This window comes from Paramormyrops kingsleyae, chromosome 18 (genome assembly GCF_048594095.1).
Source record: "Paramormyrops kingsleyae isolate MSU_618 chromosome 18, PKINGS_0.4, whole genome shotgun sequence".
In the NCBI taxonomy this organism is placed as follows: domain Eukaryota; kingdom Metazoa; phylum Chordata; class Actinopteri; order Osteoglossiformes; family Mormyridae; genus Paramormyrops; species Paramormyrops kingsleyae.
This window is the reverse complement of record NC_132814.1, coordinates 3667033-3693704: the sequence shown is the minus strand read 5'-3', so window position 1 is coordinate 3693704 and position 26672 is coordinate 3667033. Positions and strand designations below refer to the sequence as shown.

The 26672-nt window shown below is 42.2% G+C and overlaps 2 protein-coding genes across 6 annotated transcripts; one reads left to right on the top strand and one right to left on the bottom strand.

Moving 5' to 3' along the window:
- Positions 1-788: 788 nt before the first annotated feature.
- rab6a (RAB6A, member RAS oncogene family) lies at positions 789-17864 on the bottom strand. Of its 5 annotated transcripts, none has more exons than XM_023809806.2 (8): positions 17535-17864; positions 9729-9787; positions 8925-8978; positions 6980-7085; positions 6035-6146; positions 4471-4564; positions 3277-3343; positions 789-2204 (listed from the first exon to the last, which is right to left on the bottom strand). In XM_023809806.2, the coding sequence occupies exons 1-8, from the start codon at positions 17602-17604 to the stop codon at positions 2140-2142; spliced, it is 627 nt and encodes a 208-aa protein (XP_023665574.1). In that variant the 5' UTR covers positions 17605-17864; the 3' UTR covers positions 789-2139. The 5 variants fall into 5 exon arrangements, with proteins under 5 accessions (XP_023665574.1, XP_023665565.1, XP_023665558.1 ...); XM_023809797.2 differs by lacking the exon at positions 6980-7085 and adding an exon at positions 7183-7288 and having other exon boundaries at positions 17535-17861; XM_023809790.2 differs by lacking the exon at positions 4471-4564 and adding an exon at positions 4940-5033 and having other exon boundaries at positions 17535-17861.
- A 1389-nt stretch (positions 17865-19253) lies between these two features.
- Positions 19254-26053, top strand: mrpl48 (mitochondrial ribosomal protein L48). Its single transcript, XM_072702207.1, has 8 exons — positions 19254-19411; positions 19723-19772; positions 20501-20532; positions 20708-20796; positions 23973-24160; positions 24392-24494; positions 24691-24780; positions 25880-26053. The coding sequence occupies exons 1-8, from the start codon at positions 19391-19393 to the stop codon at positions 25955-25957; spliced, it is 651 nt and encodes a 216-aa protein (XP_072558308.1). The 5' UTR covers positions 19254-19390; the 3' UTR covers positions 25958-26053.
- The last annotated feature ends 619 nt before the right edge of the window (positions 26054-26672 follow it).

Sequence of the window (26672 nt, the reverse complement as noted above, 5' to 3'; positions counted from 1 at the left end):
TTGGCACGCGGCGCGTGGGCCAGCGGCACCACGCCTGCGTGACTCAGCAGCTGAGGCAGACGGCGTAGGAGGAGCGCGGCCATCAGAGAGCTGCTCACAGCTGCCGCGGGGGCAGCGGACCTGTCCGAGCCCGTGCCAGAAATGCGTTTTTGCCGAAGTCACCCCTGCGAGATTCCGCTCGGAACCAAGCAAGGCAGCACGAAGTTTACCACTTCTGTGAGGAATGTTAACATCCATCCATCTTCTAACTGATTATCCTAGTCAGGATAGTGGGGGGTGGGGCTTATCCCAGGCAGCACAGGGCAAAAAGCAGGGGTACACACCATTGCAGGGCCCAACCTGTATGTCATAAATATATATATATATAAATGTGTACAGTGAGCTATATAAACAAACATACATAAAGTTAGCATATTAAAATGGGGGATTGTACCATGAGAAAAGGGTCCATTTGCACAAGATTAGATCCTGGATTTGTTAGCAGTACATGTAGAATACCACAGGTCTTCATAATATGTCATATTTGACAAAAACAGGAAAACATTATGGTTCTTAAGTTCCGTTTGTGTGTGTGTGTGTGATTAATATATGTACGACTTAGTTGTAATGAATGTTTTATATATATTTTTCTCCCAAGGACCATGCCTTCAACTGTCCCTCCTATGCAATGCAGAACAGTCACCCTGCTAACAATGTCCTTTTCAATCCTGATTCTGTCTTCCTCTCCAAATCTCCTCCTCAGATCCCCACCAAAAAAAAAAAAAAAAAAAAAAAAGCTTTTTCCATAGTAACTAAATACAGATCTTTATTATGGATGACAAAGACACAACCGTGTCACAATGGATTCTAGCAGTGCAAATATGAGCTATTGTGCAAAGCGGCACATAGCGGAAACTCATCACTAGTCTGTTAAAAATGATAAAAATAAAAAATAAAAAAAAAAGAAAAGGGTTGCACCCTAGGAGACAAAAGCAGTAGACCCACTCCAGAAAAACACTGCATTGCTGGGCAGCTGGAGAGGAAAATTAAAGGAAAATGTCAGACTGAACATCAAATAGGAGGCTTCAGGCAAAAAAAAACGGCAACATGGAGACGATGATAAATATAATTACTCATGAGTGGCAGACCACCACAGGATCCGGCAAAAATAAACATTACAGAAAATAGATGATTTCAGGGTGGTGTTAAATAGACAAGTTAACAAAAAGACAAGTTGTGCTGAGAATTACGCTAAACCAAAGTTAATAAAGCTAGAAAAAAAATGGAAGCCCAATGGATGGATGTTAAAAGAACAAAACAATTCATTGAACACACTTCCCTTATTCAACAAGCCTCATGCATGTTAAAATCTACTGCAATCATTTACCCATCTACTCAGATGCAATCCTCAGAGACAAAAGATATCATATATGAAGAATGGAGACAAAAATAAGAACATCTTCATTAGAAAGAGCAATTTTTTCCCAAATTCAATTTATTCCAACTCCTTTCCAAACCACTATCATTTTGAAGGAATCTTAACATCTTGCTTCATCCTTTTGGATCTTTTTACATACTTAAAACCTTCCACCCATGAGAAAAAGTAGCTACAATTCCACACCTCTAAATCGCAGTATTATTGGCTTAGAATATCGGAACTTGGTCATTCAAACATTTCCACCTCAAAGTTAACGCAACATTATTCCTGCAAGTTCAGATCTGCTCTGAAATTAACGGAATTATGAGTTTTAGTCATGCGGGACGCTTTGCACAGGTTACCGTAGCAGCAAGACTGAGAATTCTGTATCCAACTCTGACAGCTGCTGTAATGACAAAGATCTGCCAAAACCTGAAGTGCAGGATCGGCACAAAAGTAATGGGGAAAAAACAGAATAAGTGAAACCCACAACAAGCAATCAAAAAATAATAATAAAATATTACAACACCATTAGTGTCCACCTTGTGCTCGTGAAGCTTAAGGTTCTGAGTAAGTCAGCATAACGACAACGACAAACAAGTAGTGTTCTTTTTCAGTCTGCCTGGGAGTTACAATCTTGATACTGATACTGCAGCTGATTGGGGTGGGAGACAAAGCTGAGACACTGGATGAAAGAGGGGGAGCGAGAGAGGAGGAGGAGAGGCAGGGAGAGTCGTTCAGCATTAACAGGAGCATCCTGTTTCACTGACAGGCTGCTCTGGCGGCTTCTCCAGCTTTATGTCGATCACTGGAAGCAAGCTGTCAAGGAGACGCATCAAACGAGGCTGTACGCATCGCTCGTGGGACTTATACTTACACAAAAACGTTCTGAGGGCAGAATGAAAAATGATTGGTTACCTCTCTGAACCAATCACATTGCAGAGGAGGTGGTTCCAAGCAACTGGAGGAGGTGGGACCAAGACATCTGATTGGTTGGTCTCATCTCCTCTAGATTTCCACCTCAATATATTGTGGTACCAGCAAGGCATGCTTTGGGCTAAATGGCACCAATTTTTCTGCTACAAGGTATGCAAAAAATGGTTATAAAAAAAAAAAAAAACTTTATAAAGAATGATGGTTCAACAGCTGTATCAACAGACAGGCACAGAGTGGGACTAATTTTCAGCCTAGGACCAGCCTGTTTTCTTTGTTCCAGGGAGAACTTTGATAAATGATGCCATAGTTCAATTTTTATTATCCCAGAAAATGTATTACCGATATTTCAAGAAGAAAATAAACAGCATATTGATCTGTTCAAGCAGTCAGACTTTTTTTTAGCCTGGCCTAGTCCCTTTCTAACATCCATCGTTTGAGAAAGTTCCAGTAATTAAGAATAGCAAACGATTATTGGTGGCAGCACACTGTGATCACTCAGTTATAGTGATCATACTGACGCATGTGCTGTGTATTTGGTGTTTCTCTATGCTGAGCACTTAAGATCTATTGTGTGTGTATGTGTGAGAAGACTCACTACTTAACATTCTGAAGTGTTGTTTTAGAATTTTAAAGCTATAAAATAATTTTGTTTCTGCATAACAGCTAAGCGGCCCACGTGGAATTCTCCCTAGTCTCCCGATTGGTCACTTCAGGCCTGACAACAGGCGTAAGCTTAAACTGCCAAATACTCCATTCATCATCACATTCTACACGCTTGTCCTATACTGGGTTGAGGGGGTCTGGAGCCTATCCTGGAAACAGTGGGTGCAAAGCCAAGTATTCCTATAGGCATCAATAATTGCTGTTATTGTCTGTTCTTAAAAGTCCAACCAAGGACTAGGTTTGCAAAAGCAGCCAGTGCTGTAACTTCCCGTAAAGGATACTGTCTTCCCTGTTCTTGTCCTGTGTGCTCTCCATTCCAGGCAAGGCGGCCGCCACACGGCGGAAGAGCTGGGGACGGAGGCAAGAACAGTCAGTGACAAACTCTGGGGGCTGCTTCTTCAGACAGCAGGTAGTGGAAGGCAGGAGGACCCCCCCCCCCGCCGCCTGCACCCCACCCATACCTTCACAATCAAGGTATCACGCAGTTTGGATACACATTAAGCTGCCAGAGAGAAGAACCACATGCCTTACTGCGAGTGACCAGAAATAATACCGTGGTGAACCTGGAGGCTGGTTAAGCTCTGACCTTTGAGTCTTTATCTAGAACAGTGTTTCCCAACCCGGTCCCGGGGGACCCACAGACAGTCCATGCTTTTGCCTGGGAGCTGAGAGGGAGCAAAAATGTGGACTGTCCAGCAGGGAGCTGAGAGAGTGAAAATAAATCCCATTCTACTTTTCAATGAAAGTAAAAGCCAAGACAAGGACCACATTCTTTAAACTCCATTCACATCGTTTCCAAAGGGCCAATTGAAAAATTGACCCCCGAGTAAAAATCAGACCATTACAAGAAATTAAAAAGGACTACATAATGTTATCAAATATCTTTTCAATCATAGATTGACATCACAGGTCTCCAGGTTCATCTCAGTTTGTATTGAGAAAGTCCCTCTGCCCTTAAGACCCCATTACCCACAATTCCAAACACATTACATGTGCAAAATCAAATTAAAGCTAGGAGAGATAGGTGTGGGTGATGTTCACGATTCTGGACACCGAGGCACACTGAGCACAGCACAGCAACAGACAGACACCAAATTCGTCTGCTCCGTGACACACCCAAGGGATCCCAAGCACCAAGGATGTGCAGATTTCCAGGAAAACGAGCTCAGGAAGGTCACCTCAGCGAAAGGCTCAGAGACAGTACTGAATCCAGACTCTGAACCACCGTCGTGCTGTGACGTGGCACAAAGACCACTTCATGTTTCAAGGTCTTGACACAGGGGTCTAGCCAGAGAACGAGGTCCACACCCAGGCCAGTTTTTAGGACCACAGCCAGGTGGCGCAGAGTTTCGAAAGGAATCCATGGTGAGGCACGAATTGTACATCGAGCTCACGCAGGTACGCACACGCAGCGTCACGGCAGGAAAGGTAAGACACTCCACCCGCACCGCTTCTGATGCCAGCTCGCTCTCTACCTGCTTCACACCGTAGCCTGTCTTTGCGCTCGTTTCGATAAACAGAACGTTCATTTCCTGCGCCCTCTGCTCCCCTTCCTCAGTGGAGACATGTCTGTGATGGGGAGGGCCGATACACATGCACACAGAAACACGCGCACGCATCCGGCCACATACAACCATGCACACACATCCAGCAACGGGAAACAAAAACACAACAGAATATGAATTCCTAACCAGTACAGGGACACGTCCCGCCACCTGCCTGCAGCCGAGGCTCCGCCCCTATCCCAGGACCAATTACCTCCTGTCCCATACAACTCCATTAGTAAATTAACAAATTATAAACTGGGAGGTTTGACAGTAAACTGTCAAAAAGGAGTTTGACCTTCAGATCACTCTGCGAGTGGCGCCCCCTGCAGTCGGCGCATGGCAGCGGCAGCAGCAGGCAGGGTTGCGGTGGCGTGCCTCTTCCCACAAACACACTCACCTGCTTTACGTTGTATCCTGCCTTAGCGCTAGTTTCTATAAACATTACGTTCAGCTCTTTGGCCTTCTTCTCACCCTCCTCAATTGATACTTGCCTACGGGGATGTGAGCAAAAACACATGGGCTACCCGTAAATATGCTGGCATTTTAAATAGGCAGAAAATCAGGAAAAATCTCACATGATGAATGATTTTTAATAGTGCAGAACAAAAATGGCTAATCTACTGCTCTAGTGATGATCTCTTACTGATCTATTACTCCATATTAAACTTTTTTTCAGGATTTTTTTAATTCATTTGCACTATATTTACTTCTTTGCAAGATGCACTGCCTTTGCACCTGGCCCATTCTGCATTGAATGTACAGCACTGTGCAAAAGTCTTAGGCAGTCGAAGCAAATGTTCATTTATCTGAGTAGTATTTGTTCAGAACAAAAAAAAATACAATTTAACATTAGAACATGTGCAAATTAAGATTAACACAATAAAAAGTAACAGGAACTTATCTACAAAAAGTTACTGATACCTTATTGGATGGCTAGATGAACATCGCTTTGATCCCAAACCTCTCCTCAGTGACACTTCAGCAATACAATGTATTAAATTATCATCATCAGCTCACTTAATTCATTAATTAAATTAGTTTAAAAAGTCAGCAAATATGCCATATGATGTGGGGTTGTATTGAATGGTTGCTACAAATATTGGGGTGACTGTAGAAGAGGTATTGAAATGGCTAAGCTGATAGACTTACAGACATAATGTCATGGAATTACACCAACATAAAGATCATTTAATAATTTTCTTAGACTGCCTAACACTTCTGCACAGTACTGCATGTTCGCTTGTGCTCTACGTACTTGCTGCTGTATGCACAAGAATTTCCTGCTAGGACCAATAAAGTTAATTTAATATAAATCTGATCTATTATTCTTTAATCAGTGATTTTTCTCTTTCAAAATGCTTGATTCCTGAAAAACAAAATTCAAAGCTTTTCTTCGATGCACCAATTAGCTGATACACATTTAACTCCTGATGTGTTACTTTACAATGTGGGCTAACAGCCCGGTCTGACCTAAAGGATGCCCGCATCACACCTTTTGTCTGCGAGGTCCGTCTTGTTTCCCACCAGCATGATGATGACATCGCTTCCTCTCTCCGTTCGGACGTCGTCGATCCATTTTGTGGTCTGCTGGAAGGAGTTGACATCTGATGGGGGCACACAGACATCAGGCTGTCAATGGAGTGGTCCCTCAGTGACAGACCCTGACCACACAATTGAATGCTGGATTCCTTGCACAAGCACACATGTGAACACACACACATGAATGCCATTAAGAGGTAGCAGTGTTGAGCCTGATGTAGCAGGGTGCAAAAATATGGATTGGTCAGGACTCTCAGGAACAGACATTACTAGTTCTTTACAGAACAAGCAGTATCTGGCTGTATCCTGCTCTGGGGGTGGGGGCACTTCACACAAACAAACAGATTTTAACCGGTCTTGCAGCAAGGATCAGGAAATCGTGTGGGCTTCTGCATCTTCTGGCTGGAGTCTCCTTTGAGATTTGATACTGACACTGAGGAGGACTGAGCACTGACAATCTCAGGCTCCCTCTCCCTCTTTTGGGATAGACATAAGATGGAATATTCCAGTTAACAAACACAGACCTCCAGAATAACGAGGGGCATTTCGGTACCTGCAGCTCTATGGACTGCATTTGAAGACAACCCCCCCCCCGTTTTAAATATATAAATAAATACATTTAAAAAAATAAGAGGTAACGCAAGACACTAAACCAGAACAAGAGTTAACTTCTGGGACCATAAAGTGCCAAGGTTGCTTCAACTGCCATGTCTTGTCAGAGGGCAACACCATTTCGTATCGACAGCAATGTGACACACTGCCTCTCCCCAGTGATGTCACAGGCAACTCCAGCCACTCCCTTTTCAATGATGTCAATGACAGCACCAGCACTCAAACTGATGTCATAGGTGACCAAAGCAGCTGACTTGTGATGTTACAGACCACCACCGGCACTCACTTGTGATGTCATACACCACGACCGCCACAGTGGAGTCCCGTATGTAGCTAGGGATAAGACTCCGGAAGCGTTCCTGTCCGGCCGTGTCCCACAGCTGCAGCCGCACCTGGCCGGTCAGGTGAGCCACAGGTGCGCGAAGCAGAGAAGAGGAAAGGGGGGAGAGAGAGCCAGTCATGAGAGGGAACAAGGGGGGGGGGACCTACTTGTGATGTCGTACACGACGACGGCAGCGGCGGAGTCACGGATGTAGCTGGGGATGAGGCTGCGGAATCGTTCCTGTCCCGCCGTGTCCCACAACTGCAGTCTGATCTGTACGGGACGGACGGGGCGAGGACGGCGAGCAAAACACCCAACAAAAAAAGGAGGGGGAAAAATGAAACATGATATGAGGCGAAACAACAAAAAAAACGGCAAAATGCTCAAATAAACCAGAACCATGCATATGAAAACAGCATGCATCGAGCGTGTGTATGTCTCTGCGTGGGGGGGGGGGGGGTAGTTATCATTCAGTCCTGCAATGATTTAGAAAAATAAAAGGATGAAGCATAAGGTAAAGCAAATGAAAAGAATAAAAGTGGCCCGTGAAGAAAGCATGTGGGGGGTGAGTGTCAAAGCCATAGCCCTTCACAGGAGCTAGAGGATGAAGAACATTCAGAATGATTCGGCCTGCACTCTGTACCTTTCTTCATTACTACTGCACAGGATTTATTCTCCAAGCCAGGATACGGACAGGGTTGTACAAAGGACTGTGAAATAGGGGAAGTAGACCAACTCCATGTGTCCAGGCAGCCCAGAGAGAACGTGGACCTAAGTTAAGGGATGTACACCATCTGGGCCGCTGCCAGTGGTGGATAGATCAGTTCCAGAAAGTAAAAATACAGGGCAAGATTGTTTCAACTAATGATTTGAGCACCTCTGTAACTGTAACTATACTCAACTGGTTGGTTGAAGCAAAATCTTGGACTGGATTTTTACTTTCTGAACCTGAACTTTCCATCTCTGGCTGCCACTGAGGGCTTGGGTTCTACTGCAGTGCTTCTCATAGTCCTCAAGCCCCCCACCTCCCCACACCTTACACAGATAACATAGAGTCAACTAATCAGACGAAGTGTGTCTAGGCAGTAGAAGTGAACGGGCATGTTGACTTGGGATATGGGAGGGAGCGAGGAAGAATGAGGATTGGGCTGAGAAAGTCTGTTCTACTGGAAAGCTACATTAATTAACAATAGCGGTGCCCAGGGAGCTGGGGGTTAAGGGCCTTGCTCAAGGACCCGCAGACGTGCTGAGGCTGGGTTTGACCGGCGACCTTGTGATTACAGGCACACAGGCTTAGCTCTGTGAGCCACACACTGCCCAGCAAAGCAGGAATAATATTGATATTAAAATAGTCATTGTTTATTATTCTGTCTTAATGAACACATATATACGTCACTCGTATTAAGAAGGCCTGGATCGTGCTCAGGGGCTGACTCAGTAACAGCAACAATCCTGCCTGATTTGGAAAAAATCTATTAATTAGCATTCACCGGCCAAAATTTAAGATTACAGTGATTTTATTGCTGCTTTTGCCCAAATCCTTGACCCAGACAGTCCAAAATAGGAACACAGATGACACAAGGTGAGATCCCCAGAAAAACTATTTCATACACCAATATCACATGATTGGTAACATGACCAATGAAATGTAAACATGTCCTTTTTCACTAAAAGCCAATTTTAAATGCCACCTGTATAGTGGTCAAATTTGTCCTCTCAAAAGCACAGACTGAATTCTTTGCGTGTTTTGCAGAAACCTGTGGGGCATTGCTCTTCCAAGCAGACCACTGTTATGAGATGGATAAATCCCACCATCCCAAATATCATTACAGTTCATTCATTTTAATAAATCACAGCTCCACATTGTACTCCTTCCTGTGGGGGGGAAACATTTGAAAACGTCACTTACTGTTCTGTCTTCCAGGTACATCGTTTTTGACAAAAAGTCGATTCCTATTGTGGCCTAAGACAAAGAAGCGGAGAGAGAGAGAGAGAGAGAGAGAGAGAGAGCAGGTGAGGAGACAGCCCCAACCTTTAATCAAATAAAAACGAATACGTCTCCTGGACGAAAAGCGACCTTGCCCAACACCAAGACCCTTAAGCGTTACCCTGGCAACAGCAGCCCAGTAGAACTATGGTCTGTTTCCACTGCAGGGAACGCAGGAGGAGAGGGCAACTGCATTGTTCTGCTTGGGGACTGGGCGCGGCACAGAGACAGCACCCCCCAAGACAAAGAGCTGTCCAACAACCCCCATCCCCCAACCACTATTACAGCCATCAAGCTCTGCAACACGAGAAACTTTATTTCTGGTTCACCTGTTTGCTGGTCTTGCCCTGAGTTACACATATACAGCAGGGGGCACAGTGGTTAAGGGCAAGGACTTAAGAACAAGGGTAAGGCTGCTGCACTCCTGATGCAGTACAGCTCAATAAAATCTCTGAAATATCAAACTGTATAAACAGAACTGGGACTAGGAACAGCCAAGCACATCTGTCTGAAATGCATTTTTCTGCCCGGGCTGTATGTGGTCCATCAGATCTTTTATGATAATGTATTAAGCAATTTACCTTCACAGAGGGGTCTGAGATAATTATGATGTTTAATAAAATCAGTCGCACACTGGGACAACAAAAAACAAATGTGGGGCTAGTATTTTTCCATTGGTCATCCTGAATTACTCGCCGAGTCACATTCTGAAGGTGGGGGTTTTACCTGGTAGGTGTTGTCGAAGCTGTCATACATGAACCTGGTGATGAGCGACGTTTTCCCCACTGTAAGAGAACATACAGAACGTATGCGTCAGCAGAAGATGATGCAGGCATGGCAGTGATGTTCAAAAGGGAACGTAACAGCTAAAAAGCTTGTGTTTTATTAAATCCAGTTCTGGTTTGCCCTACCGACCTGTTCCTACCTAAGCTTCTGTGCTAGACTAAAAACCACGAGGGCCTGTTTGCTCAGGTTGCCGTCACTCATCCTTGCTGTCACACAGCATTCCCAAGCAAAATGTACCTTCATTTCTAGCTTTAGCAACACAGGAATGAGATTCATCCTCTCAGAAAAATCAATGGCTGGACCATGATTACAATCTAAACTATTATTAACTATTATTAAGTTCTTCTCAGAGTGCCCACCCACACACACACACACACACACACACATACACCTTTGTGGGGACCGTCCATTCATTTCTATGGGCAAAACCTTAATCCCAACAATGACAACCTTAACCCCTACCCAGCCCTAACCTTAACCATAAGTAACCAAACAAAATGCAACACTTTTGGTATTCATAGTTTTAATTGCAGTCACATATTTTTATAGAATTCAGTGGGTCAAAGTAACAGGTTTTTTATCACACTGTGGGGAGATTTGGTCCCCACAATATAATATATACAATTATACATAACCCACACACACGCTTACAGCAGCATGGGACCTCTTGATATGGGTGTGTGATTAGAGCTTTGTGCCAGTGCAGTATTCCACAGGCCCGGACACAATCCCACACAGGCAGTCGAAAAACAAACAGGGCTCCTGTCATGCCATGAGGAGGCGTTCTGGAAAACAAGCGAGGCTCCGGTGGAAGAGGTGAAGTTCAGCAGGAAGGACAAGCTATGCTTGTGCCGCCCCAGGCTGGGTCGGGACGCGGCCACCCACTGGGTATGAATGTACTGTCACCTGTGTAGGCAGGAAGCACATCCTTAGGACAGGAAACTGCCTACTGATGAAGCTGGGTTTCTGCAGTACTTCGCCAAATGGCTCTATGCGGTCAGTAGCAGCACACGCACACTCTCTCTTTCCCTCATTCACACACACACACACAGAAACACACAGGCCCAGATTGCGCTTCTGTGTGTGTCTTCATGGCAAAAAGTTCTGTTTAAGGCTCTGCAGAAATTAGATCAGTGCCTGGCAGTTTTTATAAAGCCTTTTCGTGGCCATCGAGCATGCCCCTCCCCCACCTACAGGTACGCTAGCAGAGGCACCAAGCCCACGGCTCCGAAAAATCGGTGCGTCAGCGAGCCATGACACCGCCAACACTGCGGAGGAAGAGGCCTGCCCCTCCGGCCTAGCAAACGCCGCACACTGGGGCTACAACACTAACTCTGCACATCTTCATTTTATTTACTGAAAAATAAAAGCAACCAACTGCATCCTGGGACCCAGGCTGCCCAGTCATTTACAATGGAGGAAGGTGAGCTTGCATGGTGTAACATACCTTCTCTTTCTTTACGGTCGCTTTCACCATTTAAAATATAATAATCTGCACTAAGCCAGAAACCAGCCTTAAATAACATTCTGCAGTGGTAAAAGAGAAGGCCATAAATAATGACTAACAAGCAATTTAAAATGACTGTTTTGGAGCACAGAAACACTGTGAAATGCTTCTGCATAAAACAGGTCAGAGAACCCCCACTGCAGGCCCAAGCCCAGGCTGAGGTCGCCAGGGGTAGATGAGCACTTACTCTTAACAGCTGCTTCCGGAACCTCATGGATGAGCAATACCCATTCGGAGAGTGCGGAGAGAGGCAAGCAACGCAGACATTGATGGGGTCGTGGAGGGAAACGACAAGACGGGGGAGAGATGAAGTACCCCCCGCCGCTGGCGAAACAAAGAGCCCTTTTTCACATCTAGCAGGAAACAAAATGCTTCCCTGAGCTCAGTCCCAGCCCTAACACATACCAACAGACCCCACCCCAGGAGGCCAAAGGACAGAATTCTAGAATACTCCTGAGTTATTTCTGCTTTATTGGATGGAGGACAGCAAATGGACACCAGACGTGTAGCCTTGACCCTAAACTCCAAAAAAGGACTTCTGTGACACCAAACCAGTGCCATGGGAGAGGTGCCAACTCTCTCCTGCCACCCCCACCCTCTACTGCCCACAGCAGACACGCATATACAAAAGGCCTTGTGACAAAAGGTATAACCCCCACCCCATATGCTGACAAAGCGGACAATGAACGAAAAGAAAGACTCAAGCACAATGGCACTTGCTGTCCTTACTCACACATCCCCGTAGTCAAGCTAAGATGGTACGGTGCGGGACTGACAAACGGGTGTGCAGACAGCAGGAACGCCACTGCTTAACATCAGCCAAACACCCATAAGATGACAGGGCAGTTCGACATTTGACCTGCATGAGGTCATACACAATACTGCCAGCCTGGTGGGTGGAGGGGAACCACTTTTTCAAAGGGTGTTTATCAATACCAAGAATGCAAAGAATGTACTTGCTAACTTGGTTCCAAGAATGAACTTGGGATGCAATGAATCATGGGACTGTTCTCATTTGGGCAAGAACAACAAACATCCAGGGATTTTTACGGTCCTCCGTACCCGTTTGCTCAGGTTAGCCGTCACTCCCACCACATTGATCTGATCACAATATATATACACTTCATACAATATACACATACATACACACACGCAGAGATATCTCTGCCAAGGACAAGTCCTATTAGCTGGGCTTGCAGCCTGTTTTCCCCTGTCATGACTTTACTCCCTATTTTTATGAGTTACCCACAATGCATCACTGCTGTAGGTCTACTGGTAAAATAATTGCCAAATGATACGAAATATCCTGAAAGGTGAACCATCTCAGTGTATTCCCTCGTCTAATTTAGTGTAAATACCTCCAATATATTCATATTCTCTTCCCTGGATACCCACTGACATTTTCCTTTAACCGTCTTACAAGCAGCGTTCCAGAAAGTAGTATTTGTGCGTTCCTCACATTTTGGATGCCAGGTTTTGTGTAGCATAGTAGGCCATTAGTAGTCCCTGGATTCTTGGTTTTGTGTGTTTCCATAAGGACAAGGTCGTCATCTGCTGGATCAGGGTACACTTACACACATCCGTGTCACAGACGTTTTTAGTGCATTATTGGTTCGGTCATAAGATAAGTGCATCAAATAACACAATCACTGTACGTAGCAAGTGCAGTGCACAGTTTATTGTACAGGCGATGTTCTGGGCTTGTATTTTTCTTCTCATGTCTGGGAGGAAGTGACAGTCCGGGCTAGACTGAACAGGATGGGAGGGGAAGCCATTGGGCATTGTATTCATTGGGCAAACTGGCTACAAACTGCACTAAAAGCTTCTGGCAAACATCAAACTTCCTGCCTCCATCTCGTCTGTTCTTGTCCTGGTTACCAGGATGCAAAATCTTCACTCCGACATCAGTGGAGCAACAGCTCTGGAACATGATACCATGGATCAGCTTCCTACAGGATTTACCAAGATGGAGGACTGTAACAGCACTTACTGCTTAACTCTGAGATGTCATAAGTGAGGCTGTATGAATGGTTGTACAAAAAAGGTACAAAAATGACAAAGGAAATGCCACTATGCAACTGGCTTGGGAGGTTTTAAGATCACATGACTAGAAATTCATTATAAGAAATTTAAAAAGATGAAAACCCCCCCTTTGATACTACCACCCTTTATTGCAGGTTTAATTGTACATTGTTGACTGCCCATAACCTCTGGTTGGTGCTTGGCAGAGGGTGATATGACATGTTAACCGGCCTGGTCTGTTGCCAGTCCCACCAGGGCCTCCATATGTGGACACAGACATGTATGAAGAATGCAGGACACCACGCAGCTATGCAACACCTGCTGAGTACATGCTTTTACAAGAGTCAGGCAGGGTAGGACAGGTGGATCCTGGATTCCTGACCAAGAAGGCTCTTAACAAATTAGAGAGCCGGCTGCCTTTTCAGACATCTGAGGCTTACTGTTTCAAAGTAAATTACATGTTTAGTTCAAGTCAAGAGACATGGAATCACAACAATTACCAAAGCAACCAGGAAACCAAGAAAGTTCAAAACTAATTTACTTTCACTGATCTTCTGGCTATATAGAGCACCATAAACTACAAAGATCATACATCCAACCAAGACGCTCATTGGTTTACTGACCTTTCCAATAACTAGCATTCAAATCAGACCATGGAAAAAAATGGAAGTAAAAATTCAAATTAAAACATACTTCTTGATAGCAATTATTAAATGCAACAGTCACATTCATACCGTCACCTACACCCACAACATCTCTCAAAATAATTGTTTTATTTCTAGGCCATAAATGCCAGTAGTTTGGTTTCTGCAACCACTACAAGCTGAAACTGGACAGAGAACCACAATGAAAAAAGGGGGGGAGGAGTGGTTCTTGAAAAAGCAATGCTCCAATTGTCAGTGAAAGCTAAAGTGCATTAGCACCAAGGACTCACAGCTAATCAGCTGCAGACATGGAAAAAAGTTCAATATTCATTTTCTGAAGGACACCGTTCCTGATGAATGATCACTGTCAGCCTGATTACTAAACCTCAGAAGGAAAAATATCAGACTGTTATCCACCAAAACAGAAAAGGAAAGCTGTGCAGTCCAGCTTTACAACATGTAAGTAATGTTTTTATATACATAAACTTAATCTCTAGAACAAGGTCTCCATCTGAGAAGTAGAATACAAGTGAAGACACTCCAAAAAGGAATGAGACCAAATATTAAACAAATAAAACATAAAACAACTGTACTCACAGAGACAACACAGCCAGCAGAGAGCTGACAAGCCGCAGGCTACACGCTATAATTGACCCTTGAGTTAATTACAGAATGTTGGCTATGCTTGCCACTTGAGTATACTAGCAAGTCACATCCTACTCAGCCATGCTGTCTTTATGGCCCAAGCCCACAAACAGCAGACCCCACCAGGGTAATTACCTACTAAAAAGGTTCCTGAAAAAAGATACACATCAAGATCTTAAACCTGACGTTTATGAACTGTAAATTCTTGCTTTTCAGGATGATGGACAGCTGGTTAAGCAGCAATGAAAGTATGAATAAGCAGACTTAAGTGACATACCTAAACAACAAAAAAAAGCAAGCATTTGAATTAACCATCTCATGACCACCTAACTGAAACCATAACAAGTCAGTCAGGCCTGTCCACCAGCACAAATCTCCTTCATAAAGTGGGTGACCTACTTTTCGGAGAAACCTCACTTCGGCAGAAAGGCTTTCACCTTCAGACCCCCCGCTGGCTTTCATCACTGGGTCTCTTATCTTCTCCCATCACCACTTAATCCTTCAGTGATCAACCACATCCATCAATGGCTGAAATGACCTGCTGCATGATCTTATTCATGATCAACTGGGCTGATTCTCAACAGCAGCTGGCTCCATTCTCACCAATAAACGTTCATTCTTACTGACCAATGGCTCAGGGCTCATACATCAGCAGCTCAATGACCATATGCATTAAAATGCAGCCCATTCAATCACAGTTTACCTTTTTATATTATTAATACAGCTATTATTCAACTGACAAATGAGTTATGCAGGTTCTTTGACAAGGAGAGGGACAAGAAAGTCCAGCCCAGTCTGGAGGCGACATCACAACAAGTACCTAGTTTATACTGGGAATACAAAGGATGCAGCCACTGCATTATGTTGGGCTACTGGTGAAGGAACATCATCATCTGCCTGAAGGACCAAATTTCGCATCCAAGGTATTTATTTGGCTCATCTTTCCATAACAAACAGGGAACAGCAGCAAAATTCATATTTCATAGGCTGCTTTCTTTCAGCCAGCCAATGAACAAGCAGGTCATCGAATCACCTGACCCGAGACAGGAACTGATACCTATGAGCTAATACTGGACCAAAGACCAAAGTTTTCACCTCAGCTAAAAGCACAGTTAAAGTCAGCCACATTTCGCACATAATTTGATTTCTCCAGGTGAATTAACACAGTGTGATGCAATCAATTGTGCACTCTGATTAGCAAACAGGAAGAAGGTGTGATACACCCAGTCACACAGATTATAAAGCCGTTAAATGACCATCTTAAATGCACAGAAATAATCATATCATAAACCTATATACTACAAACTTATATACTGAAAGTTTAAGCAATGATGTCATCATTGATAGCAATGGACTAAATCACCGCTACCTGCTTTTTCAGAGCACACTGCCATGTGAAACAGACCAATAACATAATCAGCAACCTCGTAAAAATGATCTGAATAGTATTTTCTTAAACGTCTGATTCTGGTTTCCTTTCCTAAGTAACAACTGATTGGCTTAATTCATAGTATATGACACAACATTCTAAGAACCACTCTGTGCTGTCCTGTCAAAAAAATAAACCCATAAAACAAGAACATGACTTGCACTATTGGGAAAATGTGCCCCTAGCAGTATATGTGCCAGGTACAGAGAGATCCACAGGGAGCATGGAACAAAACCTGACACAAAGAATGTTTTTTTCAATATGTACTGTACACAACACTAAGGAAAAAAACCACGTCATGAACAATTTAGAAAACACAAAAATCACTCAATACCCAGGGCATTAGAGATATGGGTCACAGAGAGATGGTTTATGAAATTCTGGTTTAATCATGATGCATTACATCCCATGTTATATAAATCTAGCCAACGCATCAGACCGAATGCAGGGCTGACTGTGTTCCACAGTCACTTGGACTGGTTGCAGACCTGACTGGACAGCTCCCAGCACTCTGCACCCTATGCATGTTCACTTTTCACTAAAGCAGTCTACCGGTGCCATATAAATTCCACAAATTTGTGTCCTTAAAAGCAGAGTACCCACCAGCGTTTAATTTATGGAGGGTACTGGTGTTTATTTTGTAAAACAAGACAAATCCAGTTGTTTGTATAGAATAACTATGTGTGATAAGACAGAAGAACACTCCGTTGCAATTTCAAAGGTCAAGTATGATAATGACAGCAAAAATCGGCATCGTGTCCCTCCCCCCCACCCAACATAATTTCGAGTCATTAGTTCATTGTCATGCATCGTCTTCAAGATGTTACTTCCTAGACAGTCACATAATCTCCACCTAAACGACAATCTCGACATAAAACCCCTCATCTCTGGTTATAAAATACCTCACAAAATGGCTTTTCTGATGATCTCGTGTAACCAGATACTAATCTCTGATTGGCAAGTCCCCAATTTAACGAGTTAACTGGTTGCAGTAAACCAATATTAACATGTAGTTATTCCTGCGTTACGTCTTCTCTCTGTGGGTGTAGCAGCTCTTCAGGGTTAGACGGTTAAATCCGTGTTAACCTTAAAAATAAAAGGTTTGAATGCCGACACTGTCAACCACACCAACCAGCTGCCGAGACATTTTGGTAACAACTTCAATACTAGTTTACTAGTCATCACCCAACTATCCACGACGACACTGATGAAAACACAAGCGGCTGCCTAGTTGAAAATAAAACAATCAATCGGGCTGCCCGGTTTTTATCCGATCATTTTAAGGAAAAAAATAATATAGATTACGTGACTTCACATAGTAGGGCCGCTAACTAGCAGGTTAAATAAGTTAGTCCAGCAGATCCCTAAGTGGTATCTTTGGAAATGCGTCGGTTTTTCGACCCATTACCGCTGCGGCAGCAAGCCAAGCGACGAGCTCCATATAAAGGACATATTTTTTAAAAATGCACAATTTATTAAGAAAAAATCATGAAACTGACCGCTCTGCTCGCCCAGGAAGACCAGCTTGAACTTCCTCAGCGGGTTCCCGAAGTCCCCAGCCGCAGACATGGCGCACCGTCCCACCTTCCAGCCACCGAGCCCGAGTCGTGACGAAGAGCGGCTCCACACTCGACGCTGGAACGCAGCAGAAACCCGCTAATCCAGCAGGAGAGAAAGACGGATCGTTGTTGGCTTAGGTGGATCGCCTCCGCATTAAACTGTCTGTTCGTTGCTTGTGTATGCCTCTTGCTCATATGAATGCCTAAGCCTCCTCTCCTCTCCACTGACTGTGCTGTTACTAAGGGGAGAGGCCACAACCGAAAGTGCTCGTACGCGACCGCTTGATTGACAGGCAGATGGACCAATCAGAGAACAGCCCCTGAGCCCGTTTCCTTAATGCTGCGGCCGCACTGATTGTATGTACAGATGTAATGTAAAATTCCATAACTCTGTCTCCCCCCTTTAAAAAAGTTCATTGACTGTTAATTTCCACATGAACTGTGCACCATTACCATTTATAATACTAACAATTATAATTAATCTGTAATGCTGCGTGACACGTCTTGTGTTGAAGTAATGTATATTATTATAGGGTATTATTGCATATGAAATGATCATCAATGGGCATTTAAACGCTAGAGGTTTTGGGTGATGTGTTTATCAATTCATCGTAATTCCAAAAATGTGCTTTTATTTTCGGCAACGTTTTATGGATCATGAGTGTTTGTAGGTTTTAGTATGAGAACCGGTGTTCTGTCGATATAAGCTGCCTTGTCGAAAAATGCTACCGTAGTGCTAATCGATAGCCCTAACCCTAACCCTAACCCACCCAAAACCCCTAAAACCCTTACCTTAACCCTAACCCTAACCCCTAAAACCCCCTAATCCCAAAACGGTGGAACTGCACATGCGCAGAAAGGCTCGATAGCACGTCTCGATAGGTAGTATTTTATGATAGAACACCTGGCAACATTCTAAATTATGACAACATTTGAAATATATACGAAAATACTAAAGGGGAGCTCAGATTCAGATTCGCTTGTTTTTTCCACATTAGACCACAGCAGCGTTAATCTGGTCAGAGAGGCGGAGATTCGCGTTCCGCTGGGTTAGGTTGGTTGATAGAGACGCCACGTTGTTCTCTAACGTCACATGGCAACGTCATCTGAGGACTTTGAGCTTGGCGACGTCATTCTCGCAGCGTGAATCAGATAAAGAGGAAATGCGGGTGTGAGTATATTTTATTAAGAAAGTTGCCCTTGATTCCCACGCTATGCTGCACATTTAAGCAATGATGTCATTCAATACCACGTCAAACTAACTGAATAAAGGATTTAATATCCGTGATTTATTTTTAAAATCTGTAGTCTAATAATATTTAGTGTTTGCAGCATAACACAACCATTGCACTTAATTACGTACGTGTTATACGATCCAGGGGCGAAGGAAGAAATACTCGGCCGACCGGGCCCCCTCCAGTCCAGGTGAACAAATACCCCCCCCCCCCCCTCACACACACACACACACTCCTGATTCGATCCTATTAGATTCTTTAACTATATATTTTTTTAAGTCATGCATTTGTATGATAAATAGTTTAGAAAGTAATTATCATATTGTAAATCATAAACGTTAAAGTGATATATATTGTTTCATTCTGTACAATTAAATAGGTCGTTGTCCATCATATGCAATAGCAGCCGGAACGAAATATTCCGCTCTGAGTTTCTATGTGCTTTTTACATCGGCGGACATAACGGAAATGGCCCAACTGTCGTCTTTCTTATGACTGGGACATATTTTCTGATTTGCTGTAGCATTAATTTGGGAATTATAGAACAAGATATACAGAGCAATGAATCATCTATTCACAAAGGTAATGTATTATTATTATTATTTTTTATTTAAACGTATATGCTGAGCATACCGTATAATCAAGACTAACGGAAAAGGTCAAATAGATCGCATGGTAATATTTATGCATTGATATGCCTCGATATATAGATACAATGCAGAAATTACATTTCCTTAGATTTCTTTTTCTACGTTGTTTTGGGGATTTTCGCCCTGCTGCGTTAAATGTCACGTAGTCGTACATGTACAGTGGATAACCAGACCATTTCAACTAAACATTTGAATTCATGTTTTTAAACTAAGCTAATTTGTGATTTATTCTTTTCTTTCCAGTTACTGATTTCATTTTCGCAACAAACATGCCGGAAAGGATTCTTATTTGGGTAACACAATTTTAGAAATCAGAAAAGCTGCACTTTTTAGTTGCATCCTTAATAAGCTTGGTAGCCAGTGTTAATCCAGAATTAAACAAAAGCATTATGTAATTTACCCTCAGACGTTTTGTCACTTTTCAATGGCTATTGGTGAAATATGATGCAATAAAATGTTTCCACTGCTATGCACAATCTATTTGAAACTGTATTTGCAAGGCAGAGTTTGTTGTAAAATTCTATGTTGTGGGAAAATCAGGAGTGTTATCAGACAAATATTTGGTGGAAATACAGTACATGTCATTTCAACACAGATAACACCTTGTGCACTCTGAAGTGAAAATAATATGCAATAATATCCATCTAAATGCATTGGGAAAGACAGATGGGAACAGGTTGGGAAGAATGGATGGACTGCAGTCTAGGGAAATTCTTGTTTTCCAAAAGATGTGTATCTCGGACAAATTCAAATTTCAAAGCATCAGTAAAATAGCCTTAAACAAAAATATACAAATCTAAGTGCTGCAATTATGAATATTGGTGGGAAGACTGGGTGAATACTGCATGATTCAGATGTTCAAAGTTACCATACACTTACCCAAAAGACTCATGATTGTAATATTTTGTGGAGACATTAACTGTTATCTCATGACAAAACCATCTGCTGTTTATAATCTGTTAGGTATGTCTTTTTGTAATCAGTGCAGCATCTCTTTAGCCTCATGTTTTTGTTTTGTAAGGGCTGTGGTCTCAAAACAACATCCACTCCTTGGTAAGAACTCTTCCCCATTCTGATTTTCTGATTAAAATGATCCAGTGTGTAATTTTTAAATGTGTGAATGGATATATTGACAGTTCTGGAGTTTGCAGAGAAACATGAGTTTATATTAGCAATCTTCTGCTTCTGAATTGCCGGAACAATCTGAGTTTTCCTTTCCCCTCAACAGGGAGTCTGTTGCCCAGTGATGGGAGGGAGTACAAGTCCATGCCAACCCATGGGATTGGACGATATTCTCACCTAATACCAAGAAATACGGCAAGACCCAGTTTATATGGTTTATTTTATTAAAACACGCTATATATGTAGGGAACTTGTTATAGATACAGCAGCAAATCCTCTCATGGGATTATATCTGCTGGACCAATTATTACCATATTGAATATGTATAAGGATATACTGTAGGCCTTGAGGTCATTCCAGACAGTGTGAGAACCATTAGCTGTTTGACTGTACTACTATAGTACTATGAAGTAGGGCTGGGCAATTCATTGAAAATTAATCAAAGCTGAAATTCCGAACCTCTAATCGATGTAATCTTGCCCATGCCAGATACTTCATTTTTTTTATTCTATTAATGCTTAAAATAAAATCTGTCAATACTTTCCTCAGTGTGTGTTCATATACTGTCCCCTTAAAAACATACTACTGTGTATTTTGTCACATGACTTGCCGACTGGTCAACTCAAGCAGTTTGTGCCAAGGAAAAATGCTGTATAACCCGTTTGCTTCTGGCTAGCTACCTGAGGTTAATACTGCATGCAGAGCAAACATGACGGGAAAAAGAAAGTAATTTTCTTCTCAATGACAGATATAGACTTATCAAAGTTTATGATAAACTGCCAAAAACAAGCCAACGAGATGCAGCAGCAAAACTACATTAAATTAAGTTTTACCTAGTCTCATACTGTATTGTAGCATATTTGAATTATACACAGTTCGGTAATTTAATTTGTACGGTACTATACTTTGAAAAGCGTTTGAAACAGCTGTACTATATTTTGAAAGACTCAATAAAATTCAATAAATAGTGACACTGTCCTTTTTATTACCTTATATGGATGTAATAAATATACAGATGTCAATTAGATGGAAGTCTGCCAGAGACATAAAGAAAAAGGAAAAAAAAATAATGATCATCAACTTATAGTGATCAATTTCACCCAGACAGATGTGATAATTAGTATAAATGGTTTCCACTAGGGATGCTCCTTTTGACCGTTTAACCGTTAACCGAAATAATTAATTTTGACCGAATATTACTATCAGTTAAACGGTTTAAAATGTTTTTATATATATTTTAATTATTAGTAGTAGTAGTTTTGTGGCATCTCAGCTGAAGATCGCTTTTCACGTTCTAAATACACTGGATTTGAATCGGCGACTGTGATTACAGGCACACAGGCTTAGCCCACTGAGCCATGAACACAGGTACAAGCTTTGCTGCTGAAAATGGAAACATTGGCGCAAAGCTTCAGCGGCAGAGACGTATCCGTGTGCTATATTGTAGCCGATCGGTGTAAACACTACCCAGACATGTGCTCTTGTTTTATTTCGGTTACAATGGGCCTATTCACATATTTCTTTATCCAATACTAACTGTCGGATTATCATGTTGTTATCATGCGAATAGCGCAATTTGCAAGTGGGAAGGCGATCAGAGCTGCTTCGAGACGCAGACGCTTAAGTCAGTCACTCTTGTTCTTTCTATTCGTATCACGAAGCTATAAAAATATATTTAGTTTCTACCTATATATATATATATATATATTTGAAAAGTAGACCGTCCAAGGTTTCTGAGGGTGTTTTTTAAATGTGTATATGATAAAACCTCGCAGAGTTATTTAAATGGTTTGGCGAAATTTCTGTCAGATCCCGCCGGCGGGACCGCCGGCCCCAGAGGAATTTAATATTCTAATCTAATCAGTTAACGGTTAATGTTCGGTTAACGAACGGCGGTTGTCGGTTGGGAAAATTAATCGAAATGAGCATCCCTAGTTTCCACTGTAATTTATTTTGTTTGCAAGAAATGCAAACTATTTATTTTCTACTTGCTCTTTACATTAAAACTAAAATGTGACTTTTTTAATAAGATGTTTTCATTTTAAGTGATTTGTGTTGATTTCAGTTGTTCAAAATATTCAATAAATAAAGGTTCATTTCCTCCAGTTATTTTAAAATAATAAAGAATACAGTCTTTCATTAGAAAAAATATCACAGGTTTAATGGTTGAGCATATTTACAGTGCAAACCTTGTCAGTGAAATATGTAAAAAAAATAAAATAAATAATAATAATAATAATCATTCATTAATTGTAATCAAGGTAAAGTGTTCAGTTAATCGTGATATTGATTTGAGGTCATATCACCCAGCCCTACTATAAAGTATAAAGTTTCAAACAACTCCAAAGCTAGTGTTGAGTATTCTTTTGCTTTTTTCTACAAGCTTTGTTTGAACATAAGAACATAAGAACTATACAAACGAGAGGAGGCCATTCGGCCCATCGAGCTCGCTTGGGGAGAACTTAACTAATAGCTCAGAGTTGTTAAAATCTTATCTAGCTCTGATTTAAAGGAACTCAAGGATTCAGCTTGCACTACGTTATCAGGAAGACTATTCCATACTCTGACTACACGCTGTGTAAAGAAGTGCTTCCTTAAATCCAGTTTGAAATGTTCTCCCGCTAATTTCCACCTATGGCCACGAGTTCTTGTATTTGAACTAATGCTGAAGTAACTATTCGGTTGAACAGCATCCAAACCTGTTAGAATCTTATAGACCTGGATCATGTCCCCCCTCAGTCTCCTTTGCTTGAGGCTGAACAGATTTAGCTCAAATAACCTTTCCTCGTATGACATTCCTCTAAGACCAGGAATCATTCTTGTGGCCCTACGCTGCACCTTTTCTAAGGCCGCTATGTCCTTTTTAAGATATGGTGACCAAACCTGTACACAATATTCTGGGTGAGGTCTCACCAAGGAATTGTATAATCTTAGCATTACCTCCCTTGACTTAAACTCCACACACCTGGAGATATACCCCAACATCCTATTGGTCTTTTTTATTGCTTCCCCGCACTGGCGAGAATGAGACATGGAAGCATCAACATACACACCAAGGTCTTTCTCATAATCAGCTACCTTTATTTCAGTAGGTCCCATAAAATACCTGTACTTTATATTTCTGCTCCCTACATGGAGTACCTTACATTTGTCTATGTTAAATTTCATCTGCCAGGTGTCAGCCCAGTCACTAATTAAATTAAGATCCCGCTGTAGCTGCTGAGCCGCTAGTTCAGTATCTGCTACACCAGATTGTTCATTAGTAGGTTCTGTCTCTATGGGGGATGTATCTATGTTTGTACTGATTATATGCATAAACATACAGTTAGATGTGCCTACATAATAATACAGATATTTCTGCACAATCTCAGTTCACACCCTGGAAGGTGAAGAAGAGGAGGAGAAAATCTTTAAAGATGAAGCCAATTGATGAGGGGACAGAGACGGAGTATGGGCTGCTGAATTTAACCATCTCTGGCTACGACATGAACCTCATTTCTAGATATGCCCAGTACGCCCATCACCTCTGCAACCGCCTCCGGGTTCACGTCTGCCGAAGGTGAGATGGGTTTCTGACCATGGCATCTCTTCCTTCAGCTTGCCTGAATGTGTTAAATTCAGCAATTAAACAGCAAATCCGATGAAATGTGGTTAAGCCACACTGTGTTTTTCATTTTGCTGGTGAGAATCAGTTACTGTTTTGTGCTAAATTCTCATGCTTGTCATTTGAAGCTTGATATCATGTGTGTATTTTTGGGGATTTTATTTTATTTTTTTTTGCTTCTTACAGTTATGCTTTGCCAACAAAGACCACAGAGATCTTGGTAACAAAGGACCACAGCACTAAGATGGTGGTGGATGCTGTCCTTAAGACCCACTTTCGTGTCATTCAAGTGAGTTCAGGTGTCATGGGTTGGTTATTTAATGGCTTAGTAAACAGTTTTGTACAAAGTTACATAGGTTAACTTTTTACTGTTTTACTGAGCAGATCAGGTTTTTAACCAGTACACCACCGGTTGTCTATGCATAGCAGTGTTGGTGGACTTCTCCCTGTCCACCTTTTCTAATCACTTATTGGCTCTGTTTCAGATCAAGGGCTTGAGTGCCACCATTTGTCCTGTTTTTTTTGAAGTCCTGCTGAAAAACCAGCCAGAGGGAGTTGATCTGTTGGTGAAGGAGGTGAGTGAACCTGCCCAAGAGAGGCGGCTTTGAGAAATCAAACTAATTTCGGGACTGCTTCGTGCTAAAAGTCAGTGGGTCCAGATACCACCTTCAACCAGGCCTTTCTAGAGTAATATCCCGTGATTGGTTAAAGACTTTAGAGAAAGCAGCATCCATTATGTTCTATACATTTCTCTTTTTTGTACTGTGGTTTCAGTAAATGTTGCAAAATAGAAATTTTGGATTTGTCTCTGCTATCCTGGTCATTATGTCATCATTCTGAAGTCTTTGTAATGCACTGTAGAACCCTTAGTAATTTACAGTCAATTCTACAGTATAATCTGAGAGTTAGTCTTAAGGCTAGTTCATACTTTACTTTGGCGCTTTCGGCCACGGACGGTCTTATGCGCGGAGTCTTGTGTTCATACTACATTTGGCCATAGCTGCGGATGGTCATGATCGGTGCTTACAGTAGTGATATTCCACCAGACCAGGGGAGTGCTTAGATATTACAACAAACACAAATATACGCAATGTACTGAAATGGGTAAACCTTTTATGAATAGTCTTAAAAATCCCTATGACAAAATTATCCGGCACCCATCCAAATTCTACTTGACGAATTTTATCACCAAAATTTTAAAATGCGTAGAATAGGTTTGATTTTGAAAATAACTGTATACTGCAGTAAAATGACTGGACAGTATGAAAAATTAGATAAGTGGTTACTTCTACACCCCATCATATAGCTGTTTACCATACCTTCTACAACAACAACTACTATTCATCCTCTGATCTTTTTTGGTCGACCTCTGGTCTGTGAAAGTTGGTGCTGCCACCTACAGGAAATACCTAGTCAGTTATCTTGCACATGCACAATAGCTGCACATGATTTCCGGGGGACAAAAAAACCAATCTGCTACACGCGCATCATCCACAGCTGTCCAGCACGAAACCCTGAGAAGTATGAACTAGGCCTAATGCTGTTTTTCTTAGGCTTATCTTTGCTTAAATTTAGACTTTGGATTCAGTCGTTCTTAATGCAGTGTTGAAGAACAGCATTAGTATGGATGCTGTTAAAATATATTTTTTCCTTTATCCCCATTTCGTCATGTAGCACACAGAGGCTGATTTCAGGGCACGCTTCAAATCTCGCCCGGAGATGGAGGAGCTCCTAGCAAAGCTGAACGGCTAACTGTCATAGCCTGCTGCCCAAAGCTTGCCAATGTAGTCTCCCATTTTCCTGGTCTGAAGCAAGTAAATACATTTAATAAAAGTATGTTATTAAGAATCTGTGTCTCTGATCCTTTTTATTTATTTATTTTTTCCAGTTGATGGGCTGTAACTGACCACCAAAGGATGCATTTGCCAGTCATTTCATCTCTTTGGAAAATACTGGACACGTTCACAGCGGTTCACTGAAAATGCTGAAGCGAAAGAGAAAGAATTAATTCTTTAGAATACAAATGCTTTGTTGATCATTTCCAAGAAACTAAAGTAGGTTAAGGATGGTTATTTTTAAGGTCTTCTTATGAGATGGGCATACAGGCTCATGGCTAAGTACTAGCAGGATGTGTCCATGTGATTTGATGTCCCATCGCAGTTCTGATGCCTGATGGTTTCCTTGTTGCTCTACCCTGATGTGGATTGCGCCGCAATTCAGCATTTCTCCATCTACACAGCTGCCGCCGTTCATTACTCTCCCATGGGCTTCCAGTTGAAGTGTTAGATGAATTAATCACCTGACTTACCTGACCTTCTCTTTTTTCGCCACCATTGTAGATGTTCTCTGCGAAGGAATAGTAACACTCTCCCTAAATGGCAGCTAATCTGTTTAGTTCCGCTTCACGGCTCGTCTAATTCAGATTTCCACCACTGTCAGCTGTGTCCCCAAGGAGCGCCACTAGGCG